This window comes from Mustela nivalis (assembly GCF_964662115.1).
Source record: "Mustela nivalis genome assembly, chromosome: 1".
Lineage (NCBI taxonomy): Eukaryota > Metazoa > Chordata > Mammalia > Carnivora > Mustelidae > Mustela > Mustela nivalis.
The window spans coordinates 52,234,429-52,247,826 of record NC_139020.1 but is presented as its reverse complement, the minus strand read 5'-3'; the positions used below and the strand labels follow the sequence as shown (position 1 = coordinate 52,247,826).

Below are 13,398 nucleotides of genomic sequence, written 5' to 3'. Positions count from 1 at the left end.
GCCAGACTCTAAAGGACTGTGTTTGCCATGCTATGAGTTGAGACTTTCTTCTACAGCACTGGGGATTTCCCACTGCACCCCGTGCTTCTTGGTTTCACATGTTAAAACTGCCGTCGGTCAATAGTTGGCCAGCATCATTTTTAACACTTGTTTTTCCTGTTAGACTGTAAGAACCATGAAGGCAGGACCCTTGAGTTGTCACCGTCCATCCACGGTGTCTGCCCCATGCTAGGCTCTGGAAAACAATGACTGGATGTAGGAAAGAAGCCTGCCTTCACACAGTCTCAATAATACTAAAATATCCATTATCATATAGGAAGTGGAGTTTCCTCAGAAAATCTGGATTGGTTACACTTAGATGAAAACCCTATGCAGGGAGAGTCAGAAGCTTTTGTTAGTCGGACAGTTAACCTGCCAGTGAGAGGATAAAAGAAGTGATTTTAAAGGCTGGTGATGGACTCTGACAGTTGTGATGAAGAGTCTATCTGTGCATGAATCGGCAGAGGAATAGCAGACGCTTCCTCAGCAACTCTGGGTCTGTGGGCGGAGAGCCCTGATGAGGGGTCTGTTCTGCACACACGTGCGAGTGGGACCTGGTGCTTCTCTATCCACATTCCCTTTCGTCATCTACGGAAAGGAGACAAATCTTGTTTTCAGACAACAAACAAGCAATCAAGGATAAACGGGAAAAACCCAGAATTTTTATGTTTTCATTTCATGTAATTCAGAGTAAGATCTTCTTTATTTGCAATCCTTATTTCAGCCTTTAAAGAGAAATACAGGCCTTAAAGCCTGATGTTTTCATCTACCTTTCAAAACCAAAAAGCATTTAAATCCAATTAAGTGCACTGAAATCCAATTAAACTGTTAACATACTTTTGTTTAATTTTGTTTTTCTTTATCACAGCTGATCACTGAGATACAATGTGGCTGTACCACATTTGCCAACTATCCCTCCATACCTCATCCACCAGTGATACAAATAAGGGCCTTTTCCTTTCTTTTAGGGTCCTGAGTAGCCGGCATCTCTTAAACATAAGCTTACTGTACCATCTCCAGGCACTGGATTATTGGTTATTGGTCCACAGATCTCATAGACAAGAATACCAGAGAGTTATTTCACAGGAAATTCTATCAGTTAGTTGTATTCTCTTACTTCCCTTTCTTTCTTTCTTTTTTTTTTTTGGTCATGGAACAGTCTGGAAAAATGGTCCCAGGACTGACTTGTCCTCAGAGAAAAAGCAGCATTGTTTTAATCCCGAGAGATCACTGCTTTCTCTCTAACCAGTTTCTGACGGCAGACACACTCAGAACTATACAACATGAATATGGTGCAAATAGAGAAATGGCCTGGCAGTGAACATTTCTTAACAGTCTGCTATTTCTGTAGGGCTCCCCAGAGTGTGCTCCCAACATCAGAAACTCAAAAGCAACCATCTGGTTACTCTATTCCCCAGTGTATCTCCTTGTACCGCCCTCAAAGTTTTAGCTCCTATCCTATATGTTTTCCAAGCATTATAGGTAGAATGAGAGCTTTAGAACCATTTCTTCAGAACAATTTCTAGTCTCTTTCCATTTTGAAAGAAAGAAGTCTCTCGTACTCAATGGGATTAGAGCACTTCGTGCCGAGGGAAACTTCATCCTGACGGAGCATGTTAAGAGGTGCTACTGGGTTCAAAGGACTTACTAGAAAGTTTGGCCTACACCTCCAAGCAACAATGACGTTTGCTAAAGCACTCTGTAAATTCTAGTGTCACTGGGGAGCAGTTCAAATTAGTCTCCCCTTTCCACAATGCATCAGGTATATAAAGAAATGTTGGAAATTACAAAATTAAGGACGTGAGGTACTCTTTCTGATGTACCTCTCTTTTTTTTTAAATCACACTAAAGTATAACTTTTGGATTATTTGGTGATCAAAAGTAGGTTAAAAGTTAAGAAACACATTTAGGGTGATTTTTTTTTTTTTAAGATTTTTTATTTATTTATTTGACAGAGAGAGAGATCACAAGTAGGCAGAGAGGCAGGCAGAGAGAGAGAGGAGGAAGCAGGCTCCCTGCTGAGCAGAGAGCCTGATGCGGGACTCGATCCCAGGACCCTGAGATCATGACCCGAGCCGAAGGCAGCGGCCTAACCCACTGAGCCACCCAGGCGCCCCATTTAGGGTGATTTTGAAGAGTTTCTGTTTCTAGAAATCTTCTATTCTTCTATACAGAGGCCAATATTAAATGGCTTTTAGTGGTCTCTACTTCTGCTGCTTCCAAAGGTTGAGTCTACAGTAAGACTCTATGTTGCTTGGGTTTCAGTGCTAATGTTATTCTGTAATAATAATAATTAAAAAGAATACTTAATCTACACTTTTTTTCTAGGCCAAGTACAAACCTTGTGAACTTTAAGAATATCTAAATATTTTCTTAAAATAAAAAATGAGTAATTTAAGATCCACATGAATATTCTGTGGATACCACAGAATACCACTGAAGACATTTAGAAAGAAGATGGAGGTTTACCACTCTCGAAGTTTCACTTATTAGATCCACTCAAGATTTCAATATTGCAGGGCAGATCTGGACCGAAGCTGAGTTTGCTCTGATGCACTTCAGTAAGTCAACTGAAACCACGCTACTTAAGAAAAATACAGTTGCGATTTATTTGAAAAGACAGCCAAGTTAGACTGTTAGAGGCCTTTCAAGCGAAGTTGGTAATGAAGAATAAGGTCACTTACAGTGAACGGTGATGGCTGTTGAAGCAATCATGCTTTTTTTGTCTATCAGGGAGCATCTGTAGTCTCCTGTTGCATTGCGCCTCACATCTGTCAACGTGTAAGTATTTGAGCTTCTTATTCCTTCAGGCTGTCCCTGTTGATAGAGGTAAAATGTCAGATGATTATACTTGGGAGCTACAAAGAGATGAGTTGTATTTCTTGACGAAAATACCATTTTCTTATGTAAGAGAAAAAAAGGGAAAGTGTTTCTATGATGGGACAAATGAGAGTAGAGTTTGTGTTATCTGATTGCTGGAAAATTAGCTGCAATTTTGGTTCTAAGGAAATTGATGAGCTAATAAACATGATATTGATGATATCTATTCTATTGACAGCATCGCTGGAATTTAAGAGTTAAATCCGATTTAAAAAAACAACAACAACCAATATTTCATTTTATATTTATGCCCTCTAATTCAACAAAAAGATTTCAGGCAGCTTAAAGAAAACATGCCACATATCCAAATAAAAAGGAGAGGAGAAAAAGAAAAGGAAGAAAGGAAGGGATGGAGGGACGGAGGGAGAAGAAAGAAGAAATTATTTTTTAAGAGTAAAGAAAAAGAAAAGAATTAATAAACGAAGAGTGAAAAGAATATAGATGAACTAGGAGTACATAGTAATAAAAAAACTATAATCATCAGATATTGTTATAAAGCTAAGACATAAATTTGCCTGTCCTCCCTGAGAGCCAAGGTAGAAACATAGTTTCAGAAGTTTATTTGCATGGGAGAAAAAAACAGTATGTTTTTGAACGTATTGTTCAAAGAACAAGCTATTACTTATCGGGAGAAACAAAGTTTTCTACCAACATTTCAGTCTAAAAGAAATCAGCTGTTATTAGTCTTCTGAGAAATGTAGTAATGATATTCTTAAATGCTACTGAGAAAGGCAGTGGGTAACATGTGTACATATAACCCATAAGTAAATACAATATATGGTTGTATATGGCTTCTATCAATGGAAGTTTAGGTCATACACAAACCTTGGGAGAGTTCTGGGAGAGCAAACAAGTGTCCTCAACAGCTCTTTCGTCGTATGACTCCATACTACCATGATATCTAGGACACATCCTAGACAAATGTTACAAATTATTTTCTCTATATATGATTCCTTTCAGTTATCATATTGATAAAAGTTGAGGAGCTTGCCCTTCAAGACCATATGCCATGGGAAGATACACCCCCTAGCTTTATTGTGTAAAGCTAAATATCATGTGCAACAGAATGGTCCTATTTCAGAGGTTCAGAGATGTGTTCAGAAAGGCACTGTGGTAGATTTAGAATCTACATCATTGCTGTCATCATTCTTCATTTTAGAGTTATCTGGTTTTTTTTTTTTTTGAGTTATCTGTTTTTGAAGAACAGATTCTTACAGCTTATCTAGATAGTGAAAACTAGAGTTTTTGTAATTATGGTTTCCTATGATAAGCTTTTTACCTTTTTTCCTCTGAAATCTCCTAGAACTGAGAAAAAAAGGCAAGATCACTGGTAGCTGCCAAAAAGAAACCAAACCCAACCCAACAAACGTAGGACAACCTTTCAGAGGACATTCTACAGGTGTCCTTTGTCCCCAAGAATAACACCTTTCTCTCTTAAGCTGCCCAACTACACACAATTCTTAATATGTCAGCCAGTGGCCACACGACAGGACAAAATGATAGTATTCTAGCTCAGGTCATAATCGGTAAGCACTTACGGGTAAGTAAAACAAAAATTCCTCAGGAGGAGGGTTACCATTTCCCAAACACTTAAGAGTGATGTTATCCCCTTCTTTGATGGCATTTTTTGATGGTAGCACTTGTATTGTCACTTGTTCAGTAGGATCTGCAAGAGTCACAGACACAAGTTAACCATTTTCATCAAGTACCAAATTACTCTGTACATACAATATAAATGACTAAATTATACACAATTTTCTCAAGAAGCTAGTAATGGTAATTACTTAAATGTATCCTTTTATAGAGGGATTGAAGTTAATAGCTACTTGCTTTACCAAGTACTAATCTTGGTTAGAGAAAACTACAGAGACCTTGTTACATAAAAGCCAATTTCTTCTTAGCAAAATGTCTTTAGCTGAGGTAGGAATGGCCATAATTATTTTATGTGTAAAAGACGAGTAGGAACAATCTCACTGCATGATTTCATTATAAGGGCATTTAACTATATTATATGAACCCCATGGTTTGGAAAGACTGGATCAGCTTCCACAGTAGCTAAAACTATTAAGTACCCTACACTCCTCTTACATAATAATACCTTATATTAAATAAAAAGAGACATGACCTAAGCAATGCCGGCAAGATTTCTGGCACACAGGAGAGAAGATCCTATTTCAAAAAGATGAAGCCTGTGAACTGAAGACCCTTAAAACAACCAACGGGACTGTAAATATACTAAAATTCCATTCTGCTCATTGGAGCAAAGGTGCAAATTTCATTTCACTTGGTCACTTTTAAGGAGAAAATAGGGCTAAAGGGTATTCTTTAGTAGAGGCTACTACTAACAGTAGAACACTAAAAAAATTAAAGGCTAGATATGAAGGACGATATCCAGCAAACAGAAAATAAGAGGAAGGGGTGTTGGCAGTTATAAATGACCCACTTTCTAATATAGCTTGTTATATAGCTGGATAATAAGAATAACAGAATAAGAGTAGAATAATAATTTATGAAGACTTACTTTGTTATTAGCTAATAAAACAAATAAGTAGTAAATTCAGAGGTTTTTTCCCTATCTCTTGCTACCATTTATGTATCTTTTTAATATCCAAATGCAGAAAAAACATAGAAGGGTTGATTTAGATTGCTTTGCTGCCTTTTTTTCCATGCTTGGGTCTATTTGCCCAGAATGTTCTGAAGCTTAACAGTGACTGGTTTAATACACTTTTTGTTAGTTTTTCTGAATTTCCCCAAGGTAGTTCCCTCACTAGTAGCTCCCAGTAAAGTTGGAAGGTAAATAAAGTCTGTTTTTCATCCCCCGCTGGCCTTCCATTTCTACGCCTTCTTCACTCTTTTATGTGGCCCTTCATTACTCTGGCCTGTTGCGTATCACTGCAAGACTGCTCAATCAAAGCTGACACCAGAACAGCCAGGATCACAGTCTGTCTGACTTCCTGCTTTATTGCAAAACTTGCCTTCTCTGTGTCCCCTTTCAATAGCTCTGTTCTGCATTAGAGAATTGAAGAACTACACTGAGATCAGAGAGATCTGAGTTTTCACAGTAACTTTCTGGATGTCCAACTAACATGCCTCAAACAAAATTAACCATCTCTTGCTCTCCCGTTGCCCTGGACTTTTTCTCTGAATTTTACTCTGTCTATTAGTAAATCATTCTGCCAGGTATTCTGGCTTTTTCTCATCCACTCTGTCACCATGTGTGAATGATTAATACAATTAATACTGTGTTTTGCACCTCATTCTCTCCTTTTATTCCTACTAACATTTCCATTGTCCAGGCGCTAACCTATACCTGAAACACGGACAGTCCCACATTCCACTCCATCATATATATAATATATAATATATAAATTTTATACACACACACACACATATGTATATATATACACATCAAAACTGATTTTGAGGAAATATATATATATACATATATATATATATATATCAGTTTTTTGAAGTAATGCTAATTTCAAAGTAATGCTTTGAAGATTACAATTATATGTGATGACTGAAATAAAAATTTCCTAACCTAGTACCCATGACTGCCTTGAACTATTCAGGTAAGAAGTATATCTTACTACTCTCTATATACCACTACATAATAACCGAGATTCTATTCAAGTTTTCTTTGTCCTATCTCCATTTATCCTCTATCCACTCATGTATTCATTTGTTTAGTTAATATTTATTTTGTGCTGGCACTAAATGCCGAAGTTATAAAGTTGAAAACAGCATGGCTTTCAATCGATTTGTAATGACATCAAACAATTAAGAAAATAACAACATAAAAATTGGATATGATGTTATCACTGATAGTTTATAGATGCATGAGACTGGGAAGTGTCTGGTACAAACTGATGCTACAGCTGGAATTTAAAGAATAAATAGGTGTTTGCTAGAAAACGAAACTTTGGTAGTGAGAGCAAATGAATAGTCATGGAAGTAATAGTCTAAAGGAGGAATCTGGAAAACAAAACAGGATTATAGAAGACACAGTGAAGTGATGAAGACTGAGACATAGTACAGGACCATGGCTACAAGGGATCTGAAGCATATCGAAATTGGGAGTATAAAGACAAAAGAGGGAAAGAAAAATCCTGATCATGAAAGCAGACCCAGGAAACTCAGTGACTCCATCAAACATAGTAACATTTGTGTCACAGGAGTCCCAGAAGAAGAAGAGATAGAAAAGGGGAAAGAAGGTTTATTTGTGGAAATTATGAAAACAGACATCCAAATCCAGGAGGCACTGAGAACTCCCATCAAAATCCAACAGAAGGTCAACGCCAAGACACAGAGTAGTTTAATTTGCAAAATATAGAGATAAAGAAAAATCCTAAAACAACAAGATAAAAAGTCTCTAATTTACAAGGGAAGACCAATACGGTTAGCAGGAGATCTCTCCACAGAAACTTAGCATCCAGGAGAAAGTGGCAGGATATAATCAATACACTAAATGGAAAAAATCTGCAGCCCAGAATACTCTATCCCGCAAGGCTATCATTCATAATAGAAGGAGAGACAGTTTCCCAGACAAACAAAAAGTAAAGGAGTTCAAGACCAATGAACCAGCCCCGCAAGTAATAGCAAAGGGGACTCTTTAAGTGAAAAAGGAAGACTAAAAGTGATAAAGACCGGAAAGGAACAGAGAAAATCTCCAGAAACAACAACAAAATAGGTAATAAAATGGCACTAAGTTCATATCTGTCAGTCATTACTCTGAATGTAAATGGACTGAATGCTCCAATCAAAAGACATAGGGAGTCAGACTGGATTCAAAAACAAGGCCCATCTATATACTGCCTACATTTTAGACCTAAAGACACCTGCAGGTTAGAGTGAAGGGATAGAGGAATATCTCCCATGCAAAAGGATAGCAAAAGAAAGCTGGAGTAGCAATTCTCGTATCAGACAAACTAGATTTTAAACCAAGGTCTATAACAAGAGATGAAGAAGGGCACTATATCAAATAAAGTGATCTATTCCATGAGAAGATCTAACAACTTAAATATTTATGCCCCCAATGTGGGAGCACCCAAATATACTGAACAATTAATAACAAACATAAAGGAATTTATTGATAATAACACACTTATTGTAAGGAACTTTAAAACTCCACTTATATCAATGGACAGATCATCTAAGCAGAAAATCAACAAGGAAACAATGCCTGTGAATGACACACTGGACCAGACAGATTTAACATATATTCAGAACATTTCATCCTAAAGCAGCAGAAAATACAATCTTTTCAAGTACACATGGGACATTCGACAGAATGGACCACATACTAGGTGACAAATCAAGCCTCAATAGGCACAAAAAGACTGATACCATACTATGCATTTTGCTGATCATAAGGCTACGAAACTTGAAGTCAACTAGAAGAAAAAATTTAGAAAGAACACAAATGCATGGAGGTTAAAGAACAACCTACTAAGGGATGACTGGGTCAACCATTAAAGAAGAAATAAATACCTGAAAACAAATGAAAATGAAAACATAATGATCTGAAATCTTTGGGATGCAGCAGAAGTGTTCATAAGAAGAGAGTACATACCAATATAAGCCTACCTCGAATACCAAGAAAAATCTCAAATATGCAAGCTAACCTCATACCCAAAGGAGCTAGAAAAAGAAAACAAATGAAGCCTAAAGACAGCAGAAGAAGGGAAATCATAAAGATTAGAACAGAAAAAAGTGATATAGAAACAACCAAACCAAAAACACAGGAGAAAAAAAAAAAAAATCAATGAAACCAGGAGCTGGTTTTTAAAAAATATTAATAAAACTGACAAACCCCTAGCCAGACTTCTTAAAAAAGAAAAGAGAAAGGACTCAAATAAAATTACAAATGAAAGAGGAGAGATCACAACCAACACCACAGAAATACAAACAATCATAAGAGAATATTATGAAAAATACATGCCACCAAGTTGGGCAATATGGAAGAAATGGATAAATTCCTAGAAACATATAACCTACCAAAACTGAAACAGGAAGAAATAGAAAGCTTGACTAGACCAATAACCAGCAAAGATATTGAATCAGTAATCAAAAATCTCCCAAGAAACAAAAGTCGAGGGTGAGATGGCTTCCCAGGGGAATTCTATCTATTCTTCACAAACTAGTCCAAAAATAGACAAGGAAGGAAAACTTCCAAATTCATTCTATGAGGCCAGCATTACTCTGATTCCAAAACTAAAGAGATTCCACTAAAAAAGACAACTACAGACTAACAACCCTGATGAACATGGACACAAAAATTCTCAACAAAATACTAGCAAATCAAATCCAACATTACACTAAAAGAATCATTCACCATGATCAAGTAAGATTTATTCTTGGGTTGCCAAGGTGGTTCAATATTTGCAAATTAATCAATGTGAGATACCACATTAATAAAAGGCAGGCTAAGAACCATATGATCCTCTCTCAACAGATGCAGACAGAGCATTTGACAAAGTACAACATCCATTCTTCATAAAAGCCATCAACAAAATAGGGATAGAAGGAACATACCTCAACATAATAAAGGACATAAATGGAAAACCACAGGTAATACCATCCTCAGTGGTGAAAAACAGAGTTTTTCCTCTAAATCAGGAACAGCAGAGATGACTACTGTTACCACTGTTATTTAATATAGTACTGGAATCCCCCGCCTCAGCAATCAGACAAAAAAAAAAAATTAAAAATTTTTAAAAAGTGAAAGGTATCTAAATTAGCAAGGAAGAAGTCAAATGTTCACTGTTTGCAGATGAAATGATAGTTTATGAAAGACTCCACCAAAAAAATTGTTAGAACTGATACACAAATTCAGCAAAATTGCAGGATACAAAATCAACATGCAAAAAATGTTGCATTTCTATACACCAATAATGAATCAGCAGAAAGAGAAATCAAGAAATCGACCTAATTTACAAATGTACCAAAAACCGTAAGACATCAAGTAATAAACCTAACCAAGGAGGTAAGAGATCTGTACTCTAAAAACTGTAGAGCACTTATGAAAGAAACTGAAGATGACACAAAGAAATGGAAAAACATTCCATGCTCATGGATTAAAAGAACAAATATTGTTAAAAAGCCTATACTACCCAAAGCAATCCACACATTTAATGCAATCCCTATCAAAATATCACCAGCTATTTTCACAGAGCTAGACCAAACAATCCTAAAATTTGTATTGAACCACAAGACCTAAAAAGCCAAAGCAACCTTGAAAAAGAAAAGCAAAGCTGGAGGCATCAGAATTCTGGACTTTAAGCTACATTACAAAGCGGTAGTGATCAAGACAGTCTGATAATGGCATAAAAACAGATACATATATCAATGGGACAAAAGAGAAAACTCAGGTATGGACCCACAACTATATGGTCAACTAATCTTCGACAAAGCCTCTTCAACAAATAGTGTTGGGAAAACACACAGCAACATGCCCAATGAAACTGGGTAACTTACTTACACCATACACAAAAATGAACTCAAAATGCATGAAAGACCTAAATGTGAGACAGGAGACAGGAAACCATCAAAATCCTGGAGGAGAATATTGGCAGCACCTGCTTGACACTGGCCATAGCAACTTCTAACTGGATGCATCTCTGGAGGCAAGGGAAACAACAACTACTGGGACTTCAACAAGATAAAAATCTTCTGCATAGCGAAGGAAACAGTCAAGAAAACTAGAAGGCAACCTACCGAGTGGGAGAGGATATTTGTAAATGACATATCTGATTAAGGGTTAGTATCTAAAATCTATAAAGAATCTATAAATTTTAACACCCCAAAAACAAATAATCCAGTTAAAAATGGGCAGAAGACATGAACAGACATTTTTCCAAAGAAGACAGCCAGAATGGGTAACAGACACATGGGAAGATGCTCACCATCAATCATCACCAGGGAAATATAAATCAAAACCACAATGAGATACCACCTCGCACCTGTCAGAATGGCTAAATAAAACTACACAGCAAACAAAAGATGTTGACGAGGATGCAGAGAGAAGGGAACTCTTACACTGTTGATGGGAATGAAAACCGGAACAGCCACTCTGGAAAGCAGTATGGAGTTTCCTCAGAAAGTTAAAAATAGAACTACCCTACAACCCAGCAATTGCACTACTAGGTATTCACTCCCAAAACACAAAAATACTGATTTGAACAGATACATGCAGCCTGATGTTTACAGCAGTATTATCAACAACACCCAAATTATGGAAAGAGCCCAAATGTCCACCAACTGATGTATGAATAAAGTAGCTGTCATATATATACACAATGGAATCCTACTCGGCCGTAAAAATAATGAAATCTTGCTATTTGCAATGACATGGATGGAGCTAGAGAGTATTATGCTGAGCAAAACAAGTCAGTCAGAGGAAGACAACTGCCATATGATTTCACTAATATGTGGAATTTAAGAAATGATAACAGATAAACATAACTGAAAGAAAACAGAGAGGTAAACCATAAAACAGACTTCTAATATAGAGAATAAACAGAGGGTTGCTGGTGGGGAGGTGGAGGGCGGTTGGGTTAAATAGGTGATGGGAATTAAGGAGTGCACTGGCTGCAACAGGAAACTGGTGTTGTATACTAAATCCTACACCTAAAACTTACATTACACTGTATGTTAACCAACTGGAATTTAAGTAAAAACTTGGAAGAAAGAAAACAACGAGCGTGAAGATTAATCCAAGAGATCTGGGGAGTTACTGAAGAACTGTAATCATAGCACTAACCTAACATGGTTTCACATCTGTTTTTAAAAAGGTATTTTCAGCAGCAGCTTGGAGGGCAGTTCAGAGTGAACAGAAAGGAATATTATTTTGGGAATCACAGAAATACGGGCCATGAAGAATGGTGGCATATTCGAAGGCAGAATCGGATAAGCATAAACATAACAAATCAGATTAACATAAAGGTCAACATAAACATAAAGATCAACATAAAGAGCTAGATTCTATCAAGTTTCATTACTGATTGGAAAGGGTAAGGAAGGATTACGGCAGGAGTGGACTAGGGCACCTTCCTCCAGATGAACTGACCAAATCTCTTTCCTCTGAATGTATTCTCTGTCCTTTCCATTTAGCTCCCTCCTTCTCCACTTTTATGTGATTTTCCAAGTATGGTCCTCATATGAACAGTGTTAGCATCACCAGGGAATCTGTTATAAATGCAAAGTGTTGAACTTCCCCCCACAACTACAGGGTAAGAAACTTCAGAGCAGGGTCTGGTGATTGGTGCTGTAAGACCTTCTGGTGATTCAGATGCAACAAAAGTCTGAGAATCACTGTCCTTGGGCATCTGAGCTTTCAGTGCTATTCACTGAGCTGAGTGTCACTTACCCCATGTGACCTTGCACTGACAATTTCCTCCCCCTGTAGGTATCTCATTGCTCTACTGGAGCTGTAAACTCTTTGAATGTCAGGACCCTGTTAAGCACTTTGTATCTTTACCAGGAAGTCCAGCACTGCATACATTGTGGCTTCTCAAAAGCTGTGCCAATGGGGCGCCTGAGTGGCTCAATGGGTTAAGCCACTGCCTTCAGCTCAGGTCATGATCTCAGGGTCCTGGGATCGAGCCCCACGTCGGGCTCTCTGCTCAGCGGGGAGCCTGCTTTCCCCTCTCTCTCTGCCTACTTGTGATCTCTCTCTCTCTGTGTCAAATAAATAAAATCTTTAAAAAAAAAAAAAAAAAAAGCTGTGCCAAATGCACCCCCCACAGTAAAATCATTTCCTTCTCATTCATCCAAGGACTTTTCTGCTTACCCGGCTCTTCGTGCCTGATAACAAACATTCCTGTTTTTTTTCTGAAGCCATTTTCCCGGTCCTTATTACTCATCTTGATGCTCTTTCCTATCTTGTATCCTGCACTTACACCAAGAGAGTTTATTTCCAGTTCAACATTTTTGAACAGACAGAATTCTGCCTTTACTTACAGAAATAATAGCTTGATTTTAGATAAGTTGCACATAATGAAATCCTTTAAGTCCTTACTTTAAGTCAGTATAGAAGTTGAAACTTAGATACAAAGTTTAAGGCACAACAATCCTTTATTGTCAGGGCAAGTGGATTGTCAGTTTTGTTCTTATATAAGGTTCTGCAGTTTATGGAACCAAAATAAGAATGCAGAGGAGATTAAACCCTACAATGGCTCAACTGGCATTTCTGCTCTTTCTTCAGAATACACGTAGAAGTATTAGGTTATTCTACCATATATGGCAGTATTACAAAAAGTTTTGATTCTTTTTTTTTTTTTAAATAATCCTTCTAAAATTTTTAAAACAGCATCTCTCCAAAAATAGTATCTCTAGTTCTATGCATCTGTAGTAATAATGATCATATGTAATAATAATAATAGTACTTAGTAACAAGAACTTAATGAGCAATATAGGATGCTATTTTAGATTTGTGATTTCCCTTAATCTCCATAACATCACTGAGTTATTTTTTCC

The 13,398-nt window shown here is 37.1% G+C and overlaps 1 protein-coding gene across 12 annotated transcripts in view; it reads right to left on the bottom strand.

The window, feature by feature from the left end:
- Positions 1–13,398, bottom strand: part of ALCAM (activated leukocyte cell adhesion molecule) — a 213,840-nt gene that overhangs the window by 33,814 nt on the left and 166,628 nt on the right. For all 12 annotated transcript variants that reach the window (XM_082696746.1, XM_082696750.1, XM_082696753.1 and 9 more), the window contains 2 exons: positions 4,458–4,585; positions 2,724–2,856 (listed from right to left, as the gene is read on the bottom strand). In XM_082696746.1, the coding sequence (XP_082552872.1) occupies positions 2,724–2,856; positions 4,458–4,585 (261 nt within the window). The remainder of the gene's footprint in view (positions 1–2,723; positions 2,857–4,457; positions 4,586–13,398) is intronic.